Source organism: Fundulus heteroclitus, chromosome 18 (genome assembly GCF_011125445.2).
Source record: "Fundulus heteroclitus isolate FHET01 chromosome 18, MU-UCD_Fhet_4.1, whole genome shotgun sequence".
NCBI lineage: Eukaryota > Metazoa > Chordata > Actinopteri > Cyprinodontiformes > Fundulidae > Fundulus > Fundulus heteroclitus.
The window spans coordinates 29,260,807-29,288,487 of record NC_046378.1 but is presented as its reverse complement, the minus strand read 5'-3'; the positions used below and the strand labels follow the sequence as shown (position 1 = coordinate 29,288,487).

Sequence of the window (27,681 nt, the reverse complement as noted above, 5' to 3'; positions counted from 1 at the left end):
GGGAGGTGGGGGTGAAAGAGGTCAGAACAGATGAAAGCAGCAGGAACAATTCAAGACAAATCCTGAATCCAAATGATTAGGTTCAGGGTGCAAATACTTTTTGTTTCAACCAAGATGGCAAGGGATATATTGTTTCCTTAATAAATCAGAATTTGACAACTGCATTTTTAATTTACTCAAGATATCGTTACATTAAAGGTATACTATGCAACCGAGGTTGATTTTCCAGCTTGGCTCCCCCCAGAGGGCGAAAGTAAAAGTGCACTGTCGTAAAGATGCTCAGCTGTTCTTGTTTCTCCATCAAGCCAGGCGCGGTTGATTTGAGCTTAGCAGACAGGTGAACGCAACGAAAAGTCAGGAAAAACGGCAGTACAAACAATGACTAACACAGTGAAGGTATGAACATCAAGCTTCCCGCAGCGCTATCTTGGTGAGGTGGCCGCCTCGCCAGTTTTATTATTATTATTATTATTTATTTATTTATTTATTTATTTATTTTTATGTTGGCGAGACGCTACCGCCACCGCCTCGCCAAGCCGCAGCCGCCGCCTCGCCGCGTCTCGCCAACATAAAAAAAAATAAATAAAAAAAAAATAAAATAATAATAATAATAATAATAATAAAACTCGATATGCTTGCATGTTTATTTGACGTTAACACGCGGTTCTTTGTTGTTGCTTTCGCGCGTGCATATAGTGAATGGCAGGGCAAAAACACATGGAGTTCTCGCCGTAAAGCAAGACTTCTGTGTGTGCGGGCCGTGAGCTCTTGCAATTGCAAGTGCGGTATTTCCCCCACAGACCCCCAGGGTGGCCGAGAAAACCTTTGTTCCACCTGAAATGACTCATTTAATCATCCAAAACGGTATGGAACACATTAATTAACTGAAAAATGTTGCATAGTATGCCTTTAAAACTTGTCTGATAAAACAAAACATGTATATGGGTTTAAAATTCAATTAAATTCCATAAAATGTTATTTATATAGCACCAATTCATGAGACATGTCATCTCAAGGCACTTTCCAAAAGTCAAATTAAATCAAATCATACAGATTGGTCAAAAAGTTTTCTATCTAAGGAAACCCAGCAGATTGCATCAAGTCTTGACAAGCAGCATTCACTCCCCCTGAAAGAACGTAGAGCCACAGGGAGAGTCGTCTGTATTGTCCATGTGTTTGCAGCAATCCCTCATACTGAGAATGCATGAAGTGACAGTGGAGAGGAAAACTCCCCTTTAACAGGGAGGAAAACCTCCAGCAGAACCATAACCAGGCTCAGTGTGAACGGTGATCTGCCTCGACCCACTGGGGGTTAGAGAAGACAGAGCAGAGACACAGAAAGCACAGAAGCACACATTTATCCAAGAGTACTTTCTATGTTATATGGTAAAAGTGATGATCTGCCTTCTCTGGATGATGTAACAGCTAACAGAATGCCAGACCAGGGGCCTGTTTCAATAAGGAGGTTCAACCAACTCTGAGTTAAAACTCGAACTCTGAGTTGACTTAGCTTGAGATGGGAAACTCTGAGTTTTGGGTTTAAGAACAGCTGAAATTAGTTAGTTCAATCAAGTCTGAGTTGACTGACTCTGAGTTAAGCGCGTGCACCACAACTATAAAAAGCCATTATCAATGGAGAGCAGATATTACGAGTCACCATGGCAACAGCATGAGACAAAAAAAGTTGTGCATATTTCTCACCAGCAGAACTGAATGTGCTTATGCAAGCATATGCAGAATTTGAACATGTATTTTAAAAAAAAAAGCAACACGGCTGCAGCGGCGAAGGAGAGAGAGTTAGCTTGGGTGAAAATAGCTGCTCGAGTCAATGCGTAAGTTTACATTTTAATTACTTTTATACAGTGTTGGGTGTAATGAATTAAGTTACTAAGTCATCTAAATACTGTAATTAAATTAAAGACTTTAAAACAATAGTGAATTTAATATCAAATTTTAAAAGGTATATTTTTAATTTAACTTTCTCCCTCTAGTTACACACTTAATTTAAGATTAATTCATGCAATTGAATATTGTTTATTTGAAAGCTTTAGAAGTGCAGTTTCTTGTCTCTCCTTGTATTGTTCAAGTGGTTGAGGTTGATTTGGGATTTAGAAAGTAATTAATAAGTAAGTAAAACAAATTAGTAAGTAGACCAATACTTTCTAGAGACAGTAATTATTACATTAATCTAATTAGACTTGTTGAAGATAAAATTTGTAGTTAGTAATTAAGAACTATTTTAGAGTAACAGTATTTTATTCAACCTAATTTAATTTTCATGGATAGGTGCAATCCTGCAGGCATCAAAAGAACATGGCAGCAGCTGAAAATGAAATATAAAAACATACTTCAAGCAGGTAAGCCTTGAGCACATCATAGGAGTAGAGTAGCTACCTGGCTTTACAAACATTTGACATATTAAATGACTAAATGGCATTCAGTGTCTAGCAGTGCAGCAGCATTTTTGACATAGGTCTAAATGTTCATTCTCATTTGACTTCTACTCAGCCAACAGGCAGAAGGCAGAGGCTCGTAAAAAAAGGGGGAGGACCTGCACCACCACCCCTGACAAATGCAGAAGAGATGGCCCTGAGCCTAAATGCTGGAAGGCCAATGGCTGAGGGAATTCCTGGAGGGACTTCATCAGAGCCAGTCACTCCAGAAGATTTAAGTGCCTTCATAAAATGTAAGAGGTCTACCTACAGTGTTATTTTTTTTATATAGACTAAATGTGATATTTCCATTCATATTACTTTGGGTTGGGTTTTTTGTTGGTCCCAACAGATTCGGATGGTAATATCTGCCTCTTGGAGCCTCCTGTCCCAACAGTACCCCATACAGTTGTCAGTAGCCTACTCCATACACCATCAATTATGACAAATAGTATTATAAAGTGTACTCTATGAAATGCTCATCTTCACAGGATGATGGGGATGAAGAAACCATTTCTGCTGCCACAGACAGGCCTACAGAGGTAATTTTTAATATTATATATCTACACATCAAACAATCTACACATTCACATTTATATGTGGAGTAGCCTATCGAATCCAAGTTTATATCTATAAATGGTCATTCTTATCTCTACTTCCAGAGTGTGGAAGAACAGCAGGAGGAAGGTCCATCAACTTCTGGTGCACAGATGGACACGGTTCAGTGATTTACAGTAAATGCCACAGTTTCATTCTGAATTTTAGACTACATTCATGATGTAACTCTAATCTAATGTATTTTCAGTTGCCAGTTAAGGAGTTATATAGACTTCTTCTTATTAAAAAGATAGAAAAAAACAGCAAAGAACTTGTATACTTGGACCGCCAGATCCAAAAGGCAGATCTGGAAATCGACATTCTGAAACTAAAGCTAGAGGTGAGTGTATGGTCACAGGTGAATTCTAGGAAGTATTGAAACTATTTTAAAATCTTTAAACGGGCTTGACTTACTCTGCTTTCTCAGGTTTAACTTACCTCCCTTTCTGAAACAGAAAACCCAGAGTTTCCCTCATTTCAGAGTTAACATACTCAGAGTTTTCACTTAACCTCCTTTCTGAAACAGGCCCCAGGTGTAACTACTATGAAGAAAAAGATTACAGCGAACTAAAAGGTATAAGATGAAATAATAACATGCAATACAAATTGGAGAACAGTAGGAGAACTCAGCAGAGTGAGAAAAATAAACCCTGATGTCCTCCAGCAGCCTAAGCCTATAGCAGCATAACAAGAAAACTTTAACAATAACAAATAATAATAACAATAATAATAACAATAATGAGGAAGCAAATGTTTTTGACTAGTGTTGCAACTGATTAATGTTGAAGGGAAGATAAACACACTTCTAAGGTAATGAGTAAACATGGTTTCAAACAATAATTAAAGATTTGCTCATTATGTATTACTTTTTCAATAATCATAAATGTTTGATTTGTTGGGTGCTTAGCTCCAACTGCTGAAAAGTAAAAACAACAACCTAGTAAAAGGCTTGTACATGTTTTTGTTTTGGTTCTTGCTGTTCTTCTCTCATGTATTAAAATCCTTGGCTTTTAGGCAATGAAGTGTTGCCATAAATCCACCTAATGTAATTGTTTCTAGGCTGGACTAAGCCTTCAAGGTTTCAGAGTCCTAACAACACATCAGGGTGGAAAAAAAAGCACCCTGGCTTGAAACAAAAAAGATTCCTGCCATTTCAGACTGTGATCAACAGAAGGTTTTACATTTAACAGCATATTATATAAATAAAAGCAATATCAGCAAGAGAGAGAAACGTGAAAATTGTAATTTTTCATTGTCCATGATGTAAGAATCCTGTCAAATCTTTGTCATTAAGTTGCTTTGTTGGTAATTTTGTTGTATATTTAGGATTGTTGTCCATTTGTAAAGCGTACTTGAGTACAAGCTTTAACTTCTGGCTGATGGATTCAATCGCTTCAATTTTCTCACACATTGTTCCTTAATCATGAGGCCATCTAATTGGTGAAGTACACCTGTCTTTCCTGCAGTAAAACACCGAACACCAAAACAATGCTGCCATCACGGATTTTCACAGCTGGAATAGTTTTATTAGGGTTAAAAGCTTTTCTTTCAAGCGTAACGATGGTAATCGTGGTCAAACAATTCTGTTTTAGTGTCATCAGACCACAGCACAGAATATATCCCAAAATATCCCCTGAAGGGGAACCCATGATACACTGACACAAAAGATGCTACAGAGGAAGTAAAATTAACAAGCTAATTTCAAAGTCCACCATATTCATTCTCTTATCATGGGATTACATATCAAACTGTTTAATAATTTATTTGAGCTCTTTTTCAGGATGGACTGATAACACAATGTTGTAGAAACAACACTAGGGTGTTCAATTCTAAATCTTTTATGATTTTATTTCTAATCCAAAAATACACTCCAAAGCACTCTCTGCGTTTCAACTTTATGCCCGCATATATACAAGTAATAATTCTTAATGATTAAATCAATTTGTCTATTAATGTTTCCTTCTCTCTCTGAAATGTAAATGGTAGATTTTCTGCATGATTTAGATCACTAAATAACTGATATTACCTTAAAGTGAAGGTTTGCATGAGAGAAAAGAACAAACAACTCCCAATGAGGTCTAGCATCCTGAACAGCCAATAAAATGGATTAATGTTTTCCTCTTGTCTAAAAATTAGAGACTCTGGTATAACCTCTCTTAAAGAGCCAAATCTGTGCCCCGGCAGGTGAAGTCCCCTTACTCCCATTTCTGACACTGCAGATGGGGAATTTCTCAAATTATAGAGGTTATTTGAAGACAAAGGGCATCCTCAGACAGGCTGGCGGTGTGCAAAAAATAAAAATAAAAAATGAAGCTTTCTGTAATTATATTGATTATATGATGAACAGAGCAAACAGATTATGGTGTATAAAAACAATGCAACCAAATCTAGCACTTGCTGGAAGCATCAGTCAAAGAAAGAGACAATTGATGAAGTATTATTTGCAGGAAGAGACAAGAACATTTATTTTTAAAGCTTACTAAATTCCAAACTAGTAGGAAAGGAAGTATATATAATTTAAACTAGTATAATAAGCAGGCATCTTTGCATTTTTCAAACCACAGGAGCAATATCTATAAAATCAAAGATTATTTCAGTTTCAACCAATGTCATAATTAAGGCATTTTCAACAATCTTGGTCAGAAGAGTGAAATATTTCCATATGAGCATGCAGATGTATGTGAAAAGTCAGATTTCTAAACATCTATAATGCTATTTTACACTTGGATGATTTTTCCTTGCTCTTGTTTCTTCATACACACTTGTTGCTTAATCACAGTCTTCCATTCATTAATGCAGCCATTAGTTCCTAAAAACAATTAAAATACATTTAAGTTTGTGTTTTTAACATAAAAATGGTGGAAAGGTTCCAGGGGTATGAATGCTCTCACAAAGCACTATACGAAATCTCAGCAAAAACACAGGTCACCTTAAAATCAGACTTTTATTCTTTTGATTAGAGATTGCAGTCATTAAGTTCATAGATGCAGTGAAGAAATCATAAGAAAAATGAGTCTGAATATAAATGTAGCCATCACATGTTGTCACATCATGCCTGTTGCTCCACAGGTCGCAACACAATATCTCCAACCTGGAAAATAAGGTGGCAATGGTCAGATTATTCTGGATGAACTGCAGGCAGGACAAAAGTATAGCAAAAAGCTTTAGAACTGAAACGTGTGAAGAGAGAAACGGCAGCTACCTGAACATGAGGAGGGGCACTTAGGACATATACAACAGCATTAGCAACATCTATTGCTTCCAAGGCCTGCAAAACAAGACAAAGTCTTAACTACTTTCTTCATCTCTGTAAAAGTCTAGATTATATTAATGCAGCATACAATGTTCAATATGTAAATGTTTAATGTGTTTACCTTGATGTGAGAGTATGTTTCCTTAGCTTTGTCAGGGCTATCGCTGTAGAACCGATAAGCAAATTCAGTCTCAACTATACCAGGAGAAATGCACTGCAGAGATAGAGGACAGTGAGTTTATATCAGGACATTAAAAAAAAACATCTATTCTACCATAGCCTGCAGAACCGGTTGGGCCTGAAGCTTTGAGGGTCAAATGTAAAAATCATAAAAGCTGAATGAATAATAAGTCGTATTCAGCAGCAGTCATGCACCACAAAAACTGACAAATCTTTCATTTTACGAAACACCGCAGCTTGTGTCATGAGCCTTTAAGCCAACAAAAACTCCTCACAGGGATCTCTTAGATGAATAGGAATGTTAAGATGATTGCTTGAGTTTTAAACCTTGTCAATTCAATAACGTTCAAAGAGTTCATTGTGGAGTGTGATGAATCTTAACATGGTTTGATTTTATTCTCACTCACTGCAGGCTAAGTAAATACAAAAACTTTACAAATACAAAAACTGTCTCCCTTCATTAAAAAAAAACATGTTTTTTTTTAATGAAGGGAGACAGCACTGAAGCCTTACTGTAGCTCTGATGTGAGTCTTGGCCTCCCTGAGCTCCTGCCTCAGGCCTTCAGTCAGGGCCGATACGGCATATTTGGTGGCCGTGTAGAAATGAGCATCGGCCATGTTAATTACAATGTGCCCACAGATGCTGGAACAGAAGATATTTGACAGGTAACCAGGTCAACATTTAAATAGAAGTATTGATATTTCCCCATGAAAGCATAAAAACAACCCATCTGACAGACTTATGGCTGTAGATTTAAAGTAAACCACAGAATAATGTTAAACTTTTTGTGCCAGAAGACCATACATTTGATGTTATGTTTTTCTAAACAATTACATTTTCTTGCTGTGCTTCTTCAGTAAGATAATATGTCTACTTCGTGGACAAAAAATCCTTGCCAGAGCTATTGCTGCCATTAACCTTGTGTTTGCTGTTTTAATTTCCCATAGAAAGTGCCGGTGGTGGTTCCTTTCCACTTTCGCCCAATGCTCACTCAGGGGGACAGATGGCTGTAAAATGAATTGCTCTATACAATTAGTTATGCCTGGTGTATATCATCATTTTAGTGTATTGCATTATATGTTTAAAGTGAGTTTGATTGTGTTGTGTTATGGATTACAACTCAGTATAAATGGATATGTAATGATAACTGCCTTGAGATGACATTTGTTGTGAATTTGTCCTATATATATAAAAAATGTAAATTTAAATTAATATGCCCCATGAACTTGTTAGACATTTTGATTGATTGACAGTTTTGACAGTCAAAAATTAAACTGAGAGCTTGGTCTTTAAACTCTAGATGAATTACGGTTGTAAAATATAGTAGTACTAGTAACCCATTTGCTTTCAAATATTTGTAAATTTGAACATAAAATCTGGATTTTTATACACTTTCTATAGGGTCATTATTCTGATAAAGCAAAGAAATAGGTTTCAGTTGGAAATAATCTCTTTAATGCTTACAGAAACTGAGTCTAAATCAAAGTAAACTTCAATTCAGTTCAATTCAATTTTATTTATATAGCGCCAATTCATGAAACATGTAATCTCAAGGCACTTTCCATAGTCAAATTCAATCAGATTATGCAGAATGGGTCAGATTATATAGATTGGTCAAAAAAAATTCCTATCTAAGGAAACCCAGTAGATTGCATAAACAGCAAAACAGGTCAGTTATTACTGTCTGTAAGGTGAAACAAAGCAAGTAAAATAAAAGTGTACCTGTTTAAATTGATGATGTGTCCATCATCAATGTTTCTTTCCTTCATCGACTGGTACGCTTCACGAGTGCAGATGCTCAGAGCCATTACGTTCACCTGCAAAAGGACACAGTGAATATAGAAAGTGTAAATGTATGTAGAAGTTGGGTGTTGTTGCTCAAGTCACTTATGTTTTAGGATCAGATTTTCAGCGAGATCTTGTTGTCGTGTATATTTAATACATCTAATCCTTTTTATTTTGGTCTCTCACAGTAAAAACCTGAACCTCTCCATCTCTGCCTCCATGTTTCTGTTATTGTCAGAAACCACCCATATGTGGTCTAACTACCCTTCCTACACTCTTACCTATCTTTCCTATGCACTGTCCATTATTCTAGACGTTTGACTTCAGGTAACTGAGTAGCACCTCTACCTCTTGTAGTTTCACAATGTATGCCATCTCCTTCTTATTCCCAGGCATAAAAAAGTTTTATTCTGACTACTCATAAAAAAGAAGGAGCCTTAAAATAATGTTACATCAGAAATTTCAACAGCGAGTTCTCACGTCAAGCATGGTTTTCCAGCCGCTGGTTTTGCCGCTCAGCAGAGGCTCGGGATTAGCCAGCCCAGCGTTGTTGATGCACACGTCCACGCCTTTGTGCTCCGCTTTGATGGCTGCAAACATGGACTGGATTTCCTCCACATTGGTCAGGTCGCACTTGAATGGGATCAAGACGCCACTGAAGCCCGCGCTCTTACACTCTGCAGCCAACGCCTGAAAAGGAGAAGAAGTTTGTGGTTTTACCTTGTGAAAACATTTGGTTAAGCAAGCTATTTAAAAAAAAAAAAATTATTGGGTAAAAATTTAAATTCAATACTGTTCCTCAGTAGTATGGTGGACCAACTCTGACAGTTTAAAAAAAACTGAAATAAATAAATGTTTAAAGGGACCGTGTTTAACTAATTTGGCTTTTAATTAGCAAAAAAATCAAGTATTGCTTTAATAAATACATATTCTGACTAAATCTAATAACCTCACGTCAAAAATGAAAGCATTCTCATAACTTAGAATTGGTAATTTATAAATGCATAGGTGTCGGTGCACCGACTGGGAGACGCCATGTTACGTCGCTATTTCTGATTGCTGTAGCTGAAAGGGGAAACTTGTCAGCCTTATGCGATTTCCCTATCTGTCTTCTACATAAATACTTGCTGTTGGTGATGGAGGAATATAAAACAAGCAAAAGACGGCCGTAGCTCATTCTATTTACCGTTTTCTGTTGAAATGGAGAACCATCCATACTCTTTGCCCAGCGAGAGGCTACAAAAAGTAACCGAGAAAAGAAAAAGTAATAACCGGGGAAAAAAATGAGTCTATATTGGCTTAGCTATTATTACCAGGTGGAGTGGAAAGATTCTGAGGGAGTGCAGACTCAGAACTGATATGGAGGTTACAGGCTTTCTGCTGGACAGGTAAGTTATTTGATATAACAGTAAAGCTTATTTTTGCCATTATGTTAGAAACAGGGCAGTGTGGTCCAGCAGTTACTCTGTCCTCCCAGCAGAAATGGCCAGTTTGTTCGCCCCTCTCTCTGCCTCTCAGCAAGAGAGAGATAAAGGGTATGTATGTACAGTACGCGAATGGTTCACTGTCTGTAGTACAGCCATTACAACGGTGATTAAATAAGGAAGCTAGTTAAAAGAGGTAAATGCATGTGTCTTATTGTAGAATTTCATTTATTCCAACATTTATTAATTAATTGCATTTTTTGCTGATTTTCTTATAAGCTTACTTATTTTTTAACCTTTAATTATTTCAGTATTTATGTTTAAATCCGTCTAACTCATTCATTCATACTTTCGAAGTGAAAAGCAACATAAATCTCAATACAGTTTGTTTCTTGACAAATGAATGATCATCCTGATGTGTTATCTTCCAACTGCTTCCTTATTTTTTTATGTTAATGGTTGAAGCTGATTTATAGTTCAAGCTAATATTTAAATTAGGCTTGTTTGTAAAACAAGATGAACGCTGGAGATAGGCACCAGCACCCCCGCTACCCCATGAGGGATAAAGCGGTTTGGAAAATGGATGGATGGATGGATGTAAAACAAGATCTGATTATACTGACAGGTTAGACTTCAGCTATAATGACACCCTCACAGCATCCTTGTAGTGTTTCTGTTGCCAATTTTAGCCTCAAACGGGCAGGTTTTTGTGTAATTTTAAACCTTGCAATGTTACATAACTAATGTGTATATTGTAAAATATTAACAAAAGAGTAGATAGTTTGAAACTAGTTTTGGTGCAGTTTTGCAGTTTTTTTGTTGCAAACAGATTTTCTTTTTAGAGGAAAAATCACCCCAGTTTAAACCTAAAGAATTCGGACTAAAAAGTGGAAAATACTAATTTAACTAATAATGAAAACTGTATTTCTTATTTTAATAACCTAACATGCTCTTTTGTTTTGGAGATTAAAAAAGTCCTGTCAGAACTTTTAACTACAAAATCAGAATGGACAACTATGGCTGAATAATAAATTATTTACTACACATAGAGAGTCTAATCTTGTGAGGACTTTGACCTATGGCAGGAAATTTGCTCGTATTGTGAGGACCATTTGTCTTAAACTAGCAGCAAACTAACAAGCTTTTATCTACACTCTTTAGATATTGAACATATTTTAGATATAATTCCAAAATGGATATTGCTTTGGTGTTTTTCCCTGTTTAACTATTTATAACAACATCTTACTAATTAAGACCCAAAAGGAAGCCTGATGCACATATTGTTGTATTGTGGAACTCATAAAGCTCTGCAGAACTCTCAGCAAGGATAGGAGTTTTCTGCAACCCAATCCCAGGGGATTTTAATCGGAAACAGATCTGCTTATTCTATTGCATAACAGCACTTTTTGTATAGACAGGTTTTTTTTTTTCTTTTTTGTATTAGATTTCAAACGCCCATTTGTTCTGGTTATATAATCGTGACATTACTGAATAAAGCAGTTTCTTAATATACCAATTTGTTAACTAAAATCTCTAATTGCATAAATAGCTAAAGCTCTCTGATTTTGTTTTCTTTATGATCTAAAAACTTTCTCAGCTCAGCTACTTTGATGAAGTTGCATCAAATCTGGACCTTATCTCAAAAGTCTTTAAAAAAAAAAAAGTTGTAAAAGTGGAGCAGACCTTTATTTTGTCCACGTTTCTTGCGCAGCCCACCACCTTCATGCCGGACCGAACCAGCTCTTTGGCGATAGTCGCTCCGATCCCGACCGAAGCTCCGGTCACCAGAGCCACTCTGCCCTTCCAGCGGTCCATCGCGGCTTCACGGCAGGGCGATAGCTAAGCTACTACAGGCGAGGAGGAGGCGAAGGGAGACGGACGGAGCAGGGAGATTACCGCCGGGGGTGTTTTTATACAGCTGCGCCATGGAGACGCCTCCTCCTCCGTGGTGCGCTCCGGGCCACTCCTCGCTGTAACGATGCATGGATGAATGGAGAGCCTTTTGATAAAGTGTGTGAGAGTTGAAAGGGAAGGACGGCATATAGTCACTGTAGACTCGGCACTTTCTGCTATTTACAGACTGGATCATATGCTCAGATCCAGAAGCAGGATTGCGCAAGTTCCGATGTTTTCCTGAACAAGTACAAAGTTCAATCAAACTTAAACATGGCGCCACTCCTCTCCATAGATCATGATTTGAAAATGCTAAATTAAATAGGCTAAAAGTGGGTTTGTGATTTGTTTGCAGAGTTCGGATTTGGTCTCTTTTTGACAGGAGCGCCTTTTATGACATGCCTGCTGCGTCCTCTGCATTATGGAGGATGGAGGACAGACTGAGATAATTTGGTCCTTCATGACTTAACAGAACCGTTTACATCTCTCTTTCAACAATAGCTTTCATCTTGTCACAAAAGTGTAACTTTTTGGAAATGTTGCATCCCATTATGTCTGGAAAATAAAAAGTAAATAATTTCTGGGGGAAAAACAACAACAGTATTAGCCTATGATGGTTGCGTATAGGCTAATTAAAAAAAAAAAACAAAAAAAACAAAAACAAAACAGAACCCTGACATTGAATCTAAAGCGGTTACAACAAAAGGTGTGCAAAATTATGCAAACATTTAGTTGCACTTTTTCTATTTCCCCCTCTATATTAATTCAGTTTAATTGGACAGTATACGAGATAATTTCTAGATGATCCAGAAATGATTTACCATAATCTCAATTTTTTATTATTTTAAATCGGGGTGAGTTTTGGGAGTCACTGTACCCTTCTCATCCATGCACTAACTCACGGTTGATACGACTGACATAATTCCAAATACAACAAAAATTTGTTATGGGACACAGACCTTAGTTGTTTTTTTTGTTTTTCTTTGGTGTGTGTAAAGCTTTATTTGCTCATATGGAAACAGCAAAGTATAGTGATCATAGCATGGGCTCAGTCAACAGGGTTTGATGGAATGACAATGAAGTTGTGTTTTTTCCTCCTTTTTTTAAGATTGAATAAAAAATAAATAAACCAGTAGACTACCAGAGATATTGTATGCAATGGAAGACTGTTTTAGCAGAAAATTATTTAATCGCATTACTCAGTCATAATTATTGCTCAATTGGAAGGTATATTGAAAGAAAACCTGTAGTAGTCCTAATAGTTATGTCATAATATCTTATAAAACAACAAACCAACTAAGAGAGACAATCTCAGACTTATTTTGGATCTGTTGAGTGAGGTTAGATTTAATGTAAAATAAATGTCTTAATAGATGTGCAGGGTGAAAAATACATTTTATGTCAATATAATTGTTTGTTTTGGAAAACTTTTATGTTTACAAGGACAAAATATAAAAACCGTGAATTTTAAGCCACAAATCTGGCTCTGATAATGGAAAAGGAGTGAGAAATCTATTTCAAAATTATTTTGTCTTCAATAGTTTTAGTCTTAGATTTAGGCTTAGATTTAAAGTAAATCCAAACGAAAATGTCTTAAATGACTGTATACTGTACTAAAACAACTATAATCACAATAAATGATTTATTGTGATTATAGTATGAACTCTATTAACAGGTCTAATGAAAGTACTCTGGATATAGTAATGATAAAATAGTATTAGTCATTATCAGATTGCTTTGTCACAATTATGTCATTTGATCTGATAATGGTGAGCTAGGATCTCATCATTATCAGACAACAGTAGCAATTATGTTGCACGATCAAATAATTATGGAATATTGATTGTGAGATACTGCCTTAAATTTGTGTCTCAATAGTTGTGGTTAAGACAAAGCTTCCATTTGAAGCAAATGTAAACAAAAATGTTTTAAATAGGAGTAAGTAGTTTGAAAGCAAAACTAAATCCCTGTAAATAATCAGTCCAGGAAGAATTAATGAAAAGAGGATTTTAAAGCATCTTAAAAATTTATTTAGGTAAAAACTGTCATAAAAATAGAAAGCTGCTTTAAATAAGCACAAAATGACTGTAGGCTACACGGTTTGAAAACAAAATGTTATCATCTTAGTTTTTTTCCCAATCTATTGAGTTTAAATTAAAAGTCTGCAAAACACTGCTTTGGATATTTACTGCAAAAAATAAAAACAGAAAAGCATCAATACTGTGGAAACCCATTTTCACCACTGCGCAAAGAAAATACTTTATCCTAATAATAAGAAACTGCTTACTTTCTGCATGGAGTTTGTACGTTCTCCCTGTGCATGCCGGGATTCTCTGGCTTCCCTCCATACTCCAAAAACACGACTGTTAGGTTAATCTCTTTCAATTTTCCTGTGTGCATCATTATTGTTCGTGTGTGTCTTTGTTGCCCTGTGATCAACTGGTAACTTTTCCATTCCTACTGCTTGATTTATTGATTAACATTATTGTGGGTTCATTGGTTACTTACTCTACCCACAGGTGTGTGTGTGTGTGCATGGTTTGTTCCTTGTGTCTCTGTGTTGCTCTGTGTTGCCCTGGAGACCTGTCCCAGGAAGTACCCCCGCTTGAGGGTTCTGAAGATGGGCAGATGGATATAGGTAGCATATAATTTATCGGCCAGCATTATTATTAGATACGATTTTAAAATTAGCCATTATTTAATATAGGAAATAATTATAATTTATAGAAATAACTATGAACAATGAAACAATAATTATAAGATTCGGCATACGTGCCAGACTTATTTATTTATTTATTTTCTTTTATTTATTTATTTCTTTTCTTTTCTTTTCTTTTCTTTTCTTTTCTTTTCTTTTCTTTTCTTTTCTTTTCTTTTCTTTTCTTTTCTTTTCTTTTCTTTTCTTTTCTTTTATTCTATTTTATTTTTACAGCGGCGGAAATTGGCTGCAACGGTTTCTCGTCTCAAGTGACGTATTGCGTCATCACCAGCGTGCTGCGTTCACGGCTCCGTAACTGTAGAAACTTGGGGCCTCCCGGCTTGCACTTGTGACACCACGCATTCTGTTCGCTTTTTTAGCAGAAGCAAAGTTTCGGTGCGAACCCGTGATGGAGCGCTGGAAGGGCAGAGTGGCTCTGGTGACCGGAGCTTCGGTCGGGATCGGAGCGGTTACAGCTAAAGAATTGGTCCGCTTCGGCATGAAGGTGGTGGGCTGCGCAAGAAACGTGGACAAGATCCAGGTTTGTTTTCAAGTGAAACGTCACCTCAACACTGTTTTCATTGTCGTGTCCTAAGTGGAAAGTGAGGCTTATAAAAGCGGCACCAACTGGATCATAAAGCAGAAAGGCCCAACTTCTCCCTGTAGTCCAAAAATATCAACGGGTCTGTTGCTATCAAGCATTTGATTTGCCCTAAACTCAGCTGAGATCAGTTTGCATGGAAACCTTTTTTTAAATCTGGGATCAAAGAAACATCTAAATTCGGCATGAGCTGCACCACGTGACTTTTATGTGACCGTATTTATTTTCTGCTCTTCTCAAATCTGCCAGTACTCAATGTGGACTCTGTTCCCTTAGATTCTGAGTCAGTCTGTTAACTAAGGTTATCTGTTTCTCCCCAAACAACTTCGTAGGTGTTTTATTTGTTCAAAGACAATTTGAGACTTATGAAACCAGTTTGAGTTTTTTTTTAAACACAAAGAAGAGTATTTTCAATGTTTTATTCTGAATTAAAGAGCACCTTTTAGAGTGAAAGAAGGGTGGGTGTACACTCTGAGGAGTGGGAGGGTCTCTCCTAGGGCAGGATTCATGCAAGAGATTCCACCTGATGGTTAAGCCGGGTTGAGAGGTGCTTTTCTCTATAGTAGTTCAGACATGGTCATATTTAAAAAAAAATCTAAATCTCTCAAAGGAGGGGGTTTTAACGTTTCTAAAACAAGTTGCTAAAATAGTTTTCTCACAAATACTATCGGTTTTACAGAAGTGTAAACACAGAAGATGCCATTTAAAGGTCTATCAAACATGGCGGACTCTTCTGGAAAAAACGCTTCAGGACACTGATGTGTTCTTACTGTACCCCTCATGGCTGTTATCCTTGAAAACAAGAGAGTCCTACCTTTCCAACGACTTATCGCACATCTTTTTTTTCCCCCCCAAGTTGTCAGGTGTTACAATTTTGTAACGGAGGTTATAAAAGTGGGAGTCACTTTATATCCTCCATACTTTATGCACAGTTCGCTTTACAAACTGCTCTGGACACAGTTGATGATATACAGCCTAAATGTTGTGACTAAATTGCCTGTAATATGCAGAAGGAGTCCTACAATTGAAATCAGCACTTGTATTTGACCAGATTTCCTTTTATGAGGTGAGAAAACGCATTTGGCACAGTTTTGGCACATTTGGCTAAATTGTGCCAAAATGATGGCTCCGCTTGACACGGTGGCCCTCAAAACAATTGTAGATTAAATATGCTTCAACTGGTTTAGTCCAAATTTGCTGCAGTCAAAGTAAAGATGTTGATAAATACAATCTGAGGTTTTCAGAAGGACCTTCCTAGTTTATCACTGGTTATCTAGAGAGAGAAAAAAACTTCAGGAGGCTCATTTAGATTTTTTTTTCTTTTGGTCACAAATAAATCAGACAGTAGTGAAAGTGGTTTCCCTTGAAAAATATTACTTTATAACTCACCTTTACACTGGTACCAGAAAGTTGCCTTTAGACCTGGTAATTGTGGAGCTATTCTTGATTTAATACAGTTGTGTTTTCTCAGGCAGACATTGTTTCTGAAACTCTCTGGGTATGACAGGTTCGGTCAAAGAAGGGCATGGGTGAAAAAAATAATACACATATGTTATATGACAAGCACAAGTGCGGTTCAGCCTGCCAGAGAAACGTGCCTATACTTGACTGAGTTTTACTGATTTTGAGACTTGCTCTCAGTAAGTAATGATGGCACATCTTCTAAATTCCTTCCAATGCATTACTGACATAAAGGGCTGTTTTATTTCACTAAAACACAAAACATTTTACGTGATTTGCTTCCAGGACCTGGCTGCAGAGTGTAAGAGCGCGGGCTACAGTGGCATGTTGATTCCTTTCAAGTGTGACCTGACCAACTTGGAGGAGATCCAGTCCATGTTTGCAGCCATCAAGGAGGAGCACAAAGGCGTGGACGTTTGCATCAACAACGCCGGCCTGGCTCACGCCGAGCCTCTGCTGAGCGGCAAAACCAGCGGCTGGAAGAACATGCTGGATGTAAAGCTGATTCTGACCCGGTTCTAGAGTGAATTTTGGCTGCTGTCGCCTGCTGATCTCACGTTCGAGTGCTTAAAGTTGTTTTGGGGATTTTACAGGTCAACGTTCTGGCTCTGAGCATCTGCACACGCGAAGCGTACCAGTCGATGAAGGAAAGGAGTATTGATGATGGACACATCATCAACTTAAACAGGTGAGTTCAGGGTGAAATGCTGGCGATAACAGTCTTCCGTACTCTGGACATACATCAACATATGTATTTTACTGGAATTTTATATAATGCGCCAACAGAAAGTAGTGGATGATTATGAGTTGGAAGGAAAATCATCCATGTCTTTAAAAACAATTTGAGATAGAAATCTGAAAAGTCTAGCATGATTTATAGTCAGTCCCCCATGAGTCAAACCTCCTCTCACTGCAAATGCAGCCCAAAGCCTTTAAAATATAGACACTGAAATTCTCTTTGTTCTCTGCAAAGTAGCTAAAGCTCAATTGGACTGGAGGAAAATATATTTAGAACATAAATTATAATGTCTTGCCAGAGATTCTGATTTGGATTTTGTTCAGGATTTTGATCAGGCCAATCCAACACATGAATGCACTTTGATCTAAACTATTTTACCCAGCTCGGACCGTATGTTTAAGTTGTCATCCTGTTGGAAGGTAAAGACCTACCCCATTCTTAGTTCAGCATCTTTGAAGCATTATGCTGCCACCACTATGCATCAAGATGGGGATGCCTTGTTTAGGGTGATGCGTCATACATGGATATTTTCACAAAGCCCAAAAGGGCAATTGTTGTATCACTCGCCAAGAGCCTGTACTTCCGCAAGTTTGCTGTGTCCCCCACAGAACTTTTCCAACTTGGGGGAGGGGGGGTATTTTAGTGTTTTTTTTTTTTTTTTTTTTTTTTTTTCAAAAATAAAACCCTGAATTTGTCGCTTTTAGAAACAAAAATGTGCAGAGACTTAACTAATCAATAACTGAACCCCCAATACTGAATACTGTCTATTTGGAAATGCCCTGGCCCATAAGCCTCTACCTTATCTTGCAGCATGTGCGGACACCGTATTCTTCCCAACGCTGATATCCATTTCTACACTGCAACCAAGTATGCCGTGACCGCCCTGACTGAGGGCCTAAGACAGGAGCTCCGAGAGGCCAAGACACACATCAAAGCCACAGTAAGGCGTCATCGCTGCCAGTGACGACATACAAAAAAAAGTACTTTATGCTCATCAAACCCTCTGGGCATCATTAGAACAGAAGCAGACTGATACGTTTTCCATAATTTTAATTTAATTTCCCTGCAGGATTGATTTAATTTCCCTTTGGGATTAATAAAGTATTTTTGAATTGAATTGAATTGAATAAAGTGTCCTGAGCTCTGAAAACCAAAAATGATATAGAAAACAGCCATGGACTGTATCCTCCTATCTTTTCTCTTTCCACAGTGTATTTCTCCAGGCTTAGTGGAGACAGAGTTTGCGCCACGGCTCTACAGCCAGAACGCAGAGAAAGCTGCATCAGTTTACACCCACTATAAGGTAAAAAAAAATTACTCATGTACGATGGTATTTTAAACTTCACTTTTTTTTAGGATATTATCTCAAAGACTGTCTCCTCATTTTTTTTTTCCAGGCTCTGGAAGCAATAGATGTTGCTAATGCTATCGTATACGTCCTAAGTGCCCCTCCTCATGTGCAGGTTATTTATTTTTTTTATTGCAAGACTTTATATTGTTTTCTGTCAATTTGTCCTGTTTTACAGTTTAATAAATAACTGTTTATATGTACTTTTCTGTTTTCAGATTGGAGACATTCAGATGCGATCTGTTGAGCAGATAGCATAGATTTGCACAACAAGACAGCTGAGCTTACACACTGTTTCCCATGATCTGTTCACCATATCTGTGAAATCATTAAAACAGCTAATAAAAGTCTGGCGTAAAGGTAAAATGTGTTACTTTTTAATGTTTTTTTTAAAGATTTTTTTGTATATGTAACATATTGAAATATGAAATAAATGATGCAGGGGTGACCAACTCCAGTCCTCAAGATCCATGGCCTGCATGTTTTACAGTAAGGCCCAGAAATATTTGGACAATGACACAAGTTTTGTTATTTTAGCTGTTTATGAAAACATATTCATGATACAATTATATAATCAGTATGAGCTTAAAGTGCAGACTCTCAGCTGTAATTTGAGAGTATTCACATCCAGGTTGGAGCAAAGGTTTAGGAAATGCAGCTCTTTAAGACATAGCTGACTCTTTTTCAAGGGACCAAAAGTAATTGGACAATTGACTCAGAAGACTACACAATAAGTAGCAAGGCTGCATGTGCTCTCTGTCATTAACTTATCATCAATTAAGTAGTTAAAAGGTCTGGAGTTGATTCCAGGTGTGGCGTTTGCATTTGCAACCTGTTGCTGTGAACACACAACATACGGTCAAAGGAGCTCTCAATGGAGGTGAAACAGACCATCCTGAGGCTGGAAAAAGAAGAAATCCATCAGAGAGGTAGCATAAATGTTAGGAGTGGCCAAATCAACAGTTTGGTACTTTCTGAGAAAAGAAGGAGTGCACTGGTGAGCTTGGGAACTCAAAGAGGCCACGACGTCCAAAGAAGACAACAGTGGTGGATGATTGCAGAATCCTTTCCATGGTGAAGAAAAACCCTTCACAACATCCAGTGAAGAACAATAGGTGTATCAGTATCTAAGTCTACCATAAAAAGAAGATTTCATGAGAGTAAAGCCAAAGGATTCACCACATTAATCAGCCTCAAAAATAGAAAGGCCAGAATTGACTTTGCCAAAAAAACAAACATGAAGAAGCCAGCCCAGTTCTGCAACATCATTCTTTGGATAGATAAGACTAAGATCAACCTGTACCAGAATGATGGGAAGAAGAAAGTTTGGAGAAGACTTGGAACAGCCCATGATCCAAAACACACCACATCTTTAACTTTTTGAACAAAATTAACTTCTAGGACTACTTTTGCTGCACTGTACTTCTTACTTTTACTTGAATAAATATTATGAAGAAGTATCGCTACTCTTACTTGAGTAAAGAGCTACTCTAGCCACTGTGAGTAACTTCGCTGAATAAAGAGCAAACTTGTTTCAATCAAAAATGCACCAGAGAGACACACATCTACAGTTTATGTTAAAGTGAGACTTGAGGTATTTTAAGGTTTGTACACATGCTTTGTTGTTTTCATGGTATTTTCTATCATCTGAGCTTGTTGAGCCATTTAACAAGTAAACGGTGTCCTAACTTACTGCATGCACATTACCTGCTTGGTTTCATAAGTTTTATGTTGAAAAACATTGTTTAGAAAAGTGTTTCTTCTGCCTGACTTTATTACTTTGTAATTGTTATTGTTTGTAAATGTTTTGTTAGTCGTAAAAAATTGAAACATAACAAATTCCGACTACATTAATATTAAATATTAAATCAGTTTTTATAAATATTTACTCAGTACTTGAGTAGCCTTCTTACCAAATACTTTTTTACCCTTGAGTAATTTCTTGGTTGGGTACTTTTTACTTCGACTTGAGTAAAAATAAGTTGAAATAGTGCTACTCTTACTTGTGTAAAACTTCTGGCTACTCTACCAACTGTGGAAACTGTTAGCATGTCCTATTACCAACCTGCCAGAAAAAAAATAATTTATTATAAGATTTACGTCTGATTCTTGCTGAAATATTACATGTATTCATAATTTCCAGGATTTTTTTTACTCTACTTCTCGCACTCCATACCAGTTGGAGGCAGTAATGCGCCGTTGCGTTACTTGGCAACCGCGATTAAAAAACAACAGACGAAGAATTTGCGCATGCGTTCAGCTGCGCAGAAGTATCAGTTGTCATTGTTTGTTCCTCTCCTTCGTTTACTTAAAAATTTTCAATTGTTATAGTAACAATGTCTTCGTCTCTGTACCTCAGAGACTTTATCAGAGAAAGACTAACCGCCGCGGCTGAGGAAATCTTCACAGAGTTTGAAAAAAACATCACCCGATACGAGGAAAGGATCAGACTGCTGGATACCTGCTGGAGACCCCATATAAAGCTGCACAGAATCGGTATGGACGTGAACTCTTACTCATTTTTTTAATTTAAAATCGCTTATAATGTAAGTAGAGCTTGGCGAAAAGCACGAGCACGTCAGGCCAGCGTCTGTAGTGCACGCGCACGTTACTGCAGCAACCTCGGTTCCATTCAAGCTGGAATCACAGATGCAGAGCTTTCAAATAACCTTTTTAAATGAGCAGCATTTAAACGTGAAATTATGGGGTAATATATGACTATATTTTCATTAAAACTTGTGAAAAATATGGGACCCAATGTTTAACCGGTTACCGTTGCTTTATCCAGCCTAAATCTGTCCTTTATTGACAGAGAATATATGTTAACCTCTTAAATCCGAGGGTCTATTTTCCAAAAAAAAAAAAAAAAAATGCATTCTCATACTTTATAAGGCATTTCTTAACTTGTATAATGCCTAAACTGCTAATCTTGTTATCAACTAGTATAATTGTCCTGGAGGATAATGTGGATGTGAAAAGTTGAGAGTAAATTATTCTGGGCCCGTGTAAATGAGATTTAAAGGCCCAAAAAAATAGATAAAGCCTAAAAACAAACAAAAAAAAAAACATGTCTCCTTTTCTTTTCTGTTATTCTCCTCACAGTTGTACCCTTGATTGTATTTCTTTTTTCCCCCCACAGACCTCCCACAGCAACATGTCTGTATGGAGGACGACGTTTCTGCCGAGCAGGGGATCTGTAACCAGGAGACAAACTGCAGTCTGAACCGGGAGGATCCAGGACCTCTGTGGATTAAACAAGAGGAGGAGGAGGAATTCTGCAGCTCCCAGGAGGAAGAGGAGCCAGAGCTGAAGGAGGAGACAAATATATACACGCTGAATCCTAGTTATGAGGAAGGTGAGTAGGCTGGACCGGACCCGCCGTGATTCTGTGGCTATAAAAAAAAAAGCTTTCCACGTTTTAGTAGACCCATAGTTTTCATTGTTTCATCTTTTTTTTTTAGTTTCCTGAAGTTCTTGATAGAAGTTTTCCCTTTAAAGTGGAATGTCTGTCCGAGAGTCCCTGCTGTCAGCGGCATGTGTGCCTTTAAGTCAGTAGAGTTTGGCTTCAGTCATGACTTACTCTGTCTGTGCAACTATGTTAAAACAAACATGGAGGATAGAGGGTCTGATTACTCCATAATGAGCCCAAATATTAATGTTTTTCAAAGTTTTAATTCATCTAAAGTATGGATGTACCTTAAGTTAGACAATGATGAGCAGAGAAGTTTGGATGCTCGGTAAGTTTCGGACCACAGCAGCACATCACTGTCCATAGCTTTGTTTCCATCCAATTCTTGAGTATTTTGAGTGAAACTTTTAAAATTTCCACAAAAAAAAGAAAATGCGCATGAGACGTGTTTCCATTTACCGGTTTGTAGCGAAAAGGACATTCTTCAAATACCGTCACATTTGCCTGGCGACAGCCCGGCTTTCGGACCGATCGGACAAGAAGAGTGATAACTAGAACGGCAACAACTGCGATACCAATCATTTTGGAAGATGACAACGTCCCAGGAGCTTCATTCAACCTGCTTTAATAAAGAGACACAGCACCGAACAGCTCAAACGTTGGTTGAAATGTAAACTCAAAATGAGCTGAAAGAAAGCAGTATTAGTAGAAAGGCAGGAGAGGCTGTCCTCTCCTCTCGCACAACGGATCAAACGAGAGGAAGAAACCCGCTGAATCCGCGTAGAATTACAGCTAATGCTAAGAAGAAATACATGTATTATTACAGGCCTTTAAATTATTATAGGGTTAATTGCAAAAATAGACTTAAAAACTGCTTCTTTTTTTTTTTTTTTTTAAAGTTGCAAAGTCAATCATCCTGCAGCAGTCAGACACTCAGATCACAGCTCACCTTCACACACACACTCCTTCGCAGACACACACAAACAAGATCACTGTGAGAGAAACATGAAGATGAGCTGAAGCGCACCGAGCGAACCAGCCCACTGAACAGAGGACGTATTTAGCTGCTATTTATCATCATATCCAGACTGACTCCAGCAGATAGCAATGCAGCAGCGGTGTTTTGTTGTTGCCATAATATGTCTGTTTAGGCGATATTCAGGACAGATCTGTTCACTGTTTGACTTATACAGGGCAACTATTCAAGCGTTACCACTCTGAGTCCAAGATGGCCGCCATGCATGCCCTATTAACCAGCTGTTTTTCCAAAAAGGCAAAAACCACCTGATATGAGCATAAAAACTTTTTTGCCAAATTTTGTGAGTTAATTTGAATCATCCTTCTAATGTAATATTTCAAAATCCGCATTAAAAAAAAGGGAGATGGAAATGTGACTAATGCGAAGCTGATCTAGGGCTGAAGATGGGCAAGACTTAAAAGAAAAGAACTCCCAATGTTTTGTTTTTTTTCTTCTTCCAATTATTTGAATGCTCTCCATAGTTGGACACACATTTACCGACAAAGGTAAAGTGAACATCTAACTTAATTGATATAATTTTGACACATTAAATAATACAGTTAATAAAGCATTTTCAGGTTATTCTTTAATGTTGTTTGAACTAAAACAAAAGGTTTTTGTTGCTGAGCTGAGGCCAACTTTTGTTTAATTCTAGTTCCATCCCATCGTGTTTCACATTCAGAACGTTTTAGTTTCAAATGCATGAAAAACAATTTCATCACACTCTCTGTACATGTAATTCATACTTTTATACATACTATAGTTGTCACAGGCAACTCGACAGTGGACCTGAATAATCATGGAGATTTCCTAGGAAAGTGACACTAGTTATTCACATGTCCTGCTCAGGATGAAACTGGTGCTCCTTCACATGTTAATGTAAAAGTTTCACTCTGAAGCAACGGGAGATTTCAAAATCAAAGCCCTGGAGAGATTAAAATGTTGTCTTCTTTCCTCCTTATACTGATGAGATTCTAAAAGGGAAACTATTTTCCTTCCCTCAGTCATTTGCTTCATCTCTCTTTCCCTACAGACCTACAGCAACGCGTCCCCACGGAGGGGGAAGCTCTTACCGACCAGCTGCTCTGTGACCAGGAGAGCAACTCCAGTCATGACCAGATGGAGCCAGAACCTCCACTTATCAAGGAGGAAGAGGAGGAACTCTGCAGCTCTCAGGAGGAAGAGCGGCGCGTACCACAGGAGGTAACGAACGGCTTTATGCCCACTCCTAGTTCCTCCGCGGAAGGAGAGGACACCGAATCAGAACAAGACCCGGGTTTTCATCCGGAACCAAACCGCCACCAGATCCAGCCTCACGCCTTCTCTCTCACCCCGGGGGTGTTTTATAAAGGAAGTGACGACTGGGATCCAGAAGAGCGTAAGAACGCTGAGCCGAAGCCAGAAGGGAGACAGTTCAATAACAATATGGAGTTCCCTCCATTATCAGCGGCGGACTCCCAGGTCGATGCGTTCAAAAAGCCCTTTCACTGCGACCTTTGTGGCAAAATCTTTCAATTCAAATCCAGACTGATCAGACATGCGGCGACCCACATGGGTAAAAACACGTCGTCATGTGGCATTTGTAAGAAATCGTTTAGTGAAAACCGCCAACTGATCCACCACATGAGGATCCACACAGGGGAGAGGCCCTGCGGCATAGTGCTCGGTCAGCACAGTGGCTTGTTGGCGCCCAAGAAGGAGAAGCCGTTCGTTTGTAACACGTGTGGAAAATATTTTAGCAAGTCCTACATCCTGAAAAGACACGCCCGGCTCCACACCGGCGAGAAGCCTTTCACCTGCGGCATGTGCGGCAAATCCTTCAGCCGGAGGGACCACATGCTGGGCCACATGAAAACCCACTCGGGCGGCGGCGCTTCTGTCCGCAGCGGCTTAGGGCGACCGCCCGTCCCGTCGGCGCCCGCGAGCAAACAGGTGGTGGTCCACTCCGTCAAGAAGCCCTATTCTTGCGAGGTATGCGGGAAAGGCTTCAGGCGACACCGCAGCTTTTCGTTTCACATGAAGAGTCACGGCGGCGTGGGTTCGTTCGACTGCAAGACCTGCGGGAAAAACTTCAACCAGGCCTCGAAGCTGAAAAGACACGAGACGGTGCACACGGGCGCGAAGCCTTTCTCCTGCGGCACGTGCGGGAAATCGCTAAGCAGAAGGGACCACTTGCTGCGGCACATGAGACTCCACGCTGGCGGGAACCCCCACGTTTAACGCCAGCCCTGGAAATCGTTCGAAGTGCATACCAGTGTTGTAGTACTCGAGTCCGAGACTCGAACTCGAGTCCGAGACTCGAACTCGAGTCCGAGTCATTAGCTAAATTTAGAGACTCGTGACTTGACTTGGACTTGCGCACTGATGACTCGAACTTGGACTCGGACTCCTACATTCAGATCATTCTGACTCGGAGATTGAGAAAAAGACTCGACTTTTTTTAATATCATTAGGCTATAATTTTAATATGTCATTAGAATATTATTTGATGTATGATTTTAATATCTAAATGTCGTACCGCGCACGTGACGTCACCATCTCATGAGCAACGCCCCTTGCCGCTAAGGTTGGGCAAACAGTGTGAGAGCGCTCGTAGCAACCAGCCGTTACACATGCAACAGATAAAACTATATGACCGACTTTACAGCTGTTAAACTTTCACAAGAGGATGTCCAGGCGCCCATTTTACTGGTAGAACTGTGGAACAACATACCAACGTTCAGCTCAAACGATGGATTGAGTGTCGAGGTCTTAGAAAGACTGGGAAACGGGCCGAGTTGATAGGAAGGTAAGTCGTTGTTTTTCTCCTGCTCGGCGTTCATTGCGTCATCGGCCGTTTTTTTTTTCTGTTTGTAGTCACCGTCCAGGAATCGGTATAAATTTTCCGGCCCGCCGAACAATTTAGTCCGGTCCGGTGGCCAAATGCATTATCATTATCCAACGGCTGTATCTCCTCGCTGCATCGACCGATCTGCTCCAGATTTGTTGTGAGTAATGGGGGAACGCTGCCGAACGCGTTTGTGTGAATCGCCCGGTGGACGGGCGGGGAAAATGCGTGACAGCATCTGCGGTGGCGGGCGGCTGGCGGTGCGCGAACCCCGCCGGCCGGCCGGAGCCGCGGCGGTGCGCTAACCCCGAACGCCGGCCGGCACCGCGGCGGTGCGCGAACACCGCCCGCCGGCCGGCACCGCGGCGGTGGCCAATAGGCCGGAGTGTGCTTGGCTGCGAGGGCCGATCGACGCCGCTTGCGGCTTTAACATCCTTCATATGCGGCCTATCAGCGTACCTCGAGTCGCTGTTGCACGTTCCATAACAACAATGTTTAAAAACCATGGTTAGGAGACGTCTTAGACTTGGAAAAAGCGGTAGTTTTACCGAGTAAAACCAGGGTAACTACAGCGAAAGAGTTATTAGTGCAATGGAATGTTACTGCTTCATGTCATACATCACACGTCACGGCATGTTCCTACAACGAACTTGGATCAATAAGTGACTCGACTCGGACTCGACTCGGATTTTTTTTTTAATGACTTGGACTTGACTCGGACTTGAACACTGGTGACTCGAACCTGGACTCGGACTCGAGGCATAGTGACTTGACTACAACACTGGTGCATACAGTGAACGACGCGGGTCTGATTTCTGAAGAGTGTGTAAACAAACATTTAGCGTAAAGACCTCCATATTAGAATCCTCTTAGGTGGGATGCTTCTTACTAAGAGATTTAGACGAGGACAAGCGATCCTGGTACCGACCGATAGTTTATGCTTTTATAATCCAGGTACGAGGAAGAAATGATAGCTAGGTATTAGCTGAGAATAGGAAGTCAGTTATAGAAGAGTTTTTAAAACTCTTAACTCAGCTAGTTTCTTTATATTTAGATCCAGGCAGCCCCAGCTATTTTTTTTCTAGGGGTTCTGATCAGTAGTTATTTAGACAGGATCAGAAGCTCTTAGAGTTTTATATTTGAACTTTGGCCCCTTTTTCATTTCTCTCCATCCACTGGCTGACCATTTTCAGGGGAATTTTTTTTTGTTTCTCCTTTTAGCTGTTAAGCATCTTAATACTAAGCCGTGCATCACTCAGGCACGAAGAGGCTCCTAAACTCAGGGGATGTTGCAGCAAAATATTGAAACGTGTTATTTTATTAATTTTTCCAGTTTACAGGAAGAAGTTTTCCTTTAAGAAATTTCTTGCCAACAGTTACTGCATTTTACTTTACATGTTTTTGTTTTTTTTTACTTTTCAGGTAGAACAAAAAAAAAATGCAATGTATTTTATTTATTGCCAACTGTTTTAAGATGTATAGTGAATAATGTGATTTAGCTTGTTTAAATCTGTGCAAAAATAATCACTGCAATTGAATTCAGGCAGAATTTATTTTTAATAAAACATTTTGTGAAAACATCATGGAGGTTTCTATGCAAGAGATTTTGTATTTAAATGCATAATATGTTAATTTGCATAAAAGCCAGATGTATTTAATCATCAGAAACAGGAGATGACACACAAAGGGGGAGTTTTATTCATTTCCAGGCCCATTGGTTGTCTGTGTTGTGTAAAACAAAACTTCTGGGTCCTGTGTTTGTCGCTAAGTACACAGACATGAGCAAATTGTGCATTAATTAAATATACTAACCTCAAAGTGCTGTAGGATTTAGGGCTGGGGACTGATGTAGTCATGGAAGAAGTTTGAGCTTGTGTCTAAAAAAGTATTTCTGTGTTTATTTGGACATAGTGTATGTTTTTGGATCATCATCCTGCAGAAAAACCCAATGACAACTCATTTTCCATTTTCTGGTGAAGTCCACTTGGTTTTATCTCTGATAAATACTTTATCTA

General features: G+C 38.8%; 3 protein-coding genes across 4 annotated transcripts; 2 read left to right on the top strand and 1 right to left on the bottom strand.

The window, feature by feature from the left end:
• Nucleotides 1-5,954: 5,954 nt before the first annotated feature.
• On the bottom strand, nt 5,955-11,617 carry LOC105916998 (dehydrogenase/reductase SDR family member 11). The gene is made up of 7 exons (XM_012851665.3): nt 11,356-11,617; nt 8,729-8,938; nt 8,186-8,280; nt 6,976-7,105; nt 6,404-6,496; nt 6,232-6,297; nt 5,955-6,120 (listed from the first exon to the last, which is right to left on the bottom strand). The coding sequence occupies exons 1-7, from the start codon at nt 11,485-11,487 to the stop codon at nt 6,079-6,081; spliced, it is 768 nt and encodes a 255-aa protein (XP_012707119.2). The 5' UTR covers nt 11,488-11,617; the 3' UTR covers nt 5,955-6,078.
• Nucleotides 11,618-14,549: 2,932 nt separating this feature from the next.
• Nucleotides 14,550-18,778, top strand: LOC105916997 (dehydrogenase/reductase SDR family member 11). The gene is made up of 7 exons (XM_012851664.3): nt 14,550-14,804; nt 16,611-16,820; nt 16,919-17,013; nt 17,875-18,004; nt 18,275-18,367; nt 18,462-18,527; nt 18,631-18,778. Exons 1-7 carry the CDS (start codon nt 14,673-14,675, stop codon nt 18,670-18,672), a joined length of 768 nt encoding a protein of 255 aa, XP_012707118.2. The 5' UTR covers nt 14,550-14,672; the 3' UTR covers nt 18,673-18,778.
• A 1,864-nt stretch (nt 18,779-20,642) lies between these two features.
• On the top strand, nt 20,643-26,577 carry LOC105916996 (zinc finger protein 287). Of its 2 annotated transcripts, none has more exons than XM_012851663.3 (4): nt 20,643-20,908; nt 21,552-21,767; nt 23,873-25,091; nt 26,459-26,577. In XM_012851663.3, exons 1-3 carry the CDS (start codon nt 20,749-20,751, stop codon nt 25,057-25,059), a joined length of 1,563 nt encoding a protein of 520 aa, XP_012707117.2. In that variant the 5' UTR covers nt 20,643-20,748; the 3' UTR covers nt 25,060-25,091; nt 26,459-26,577. The 2 variants fall into 2 exon arrangements, with proteins under 2 accessions (XP_012707117.2, XP_036005944.1); XM_036150051.1 differs by having other exon boundaries at nt 23,873-25,083; nt 26,451-26,497.
• The last annotated feature ends 1,104 nt before the right edge of the window (nt 26,578-27,681 follow it).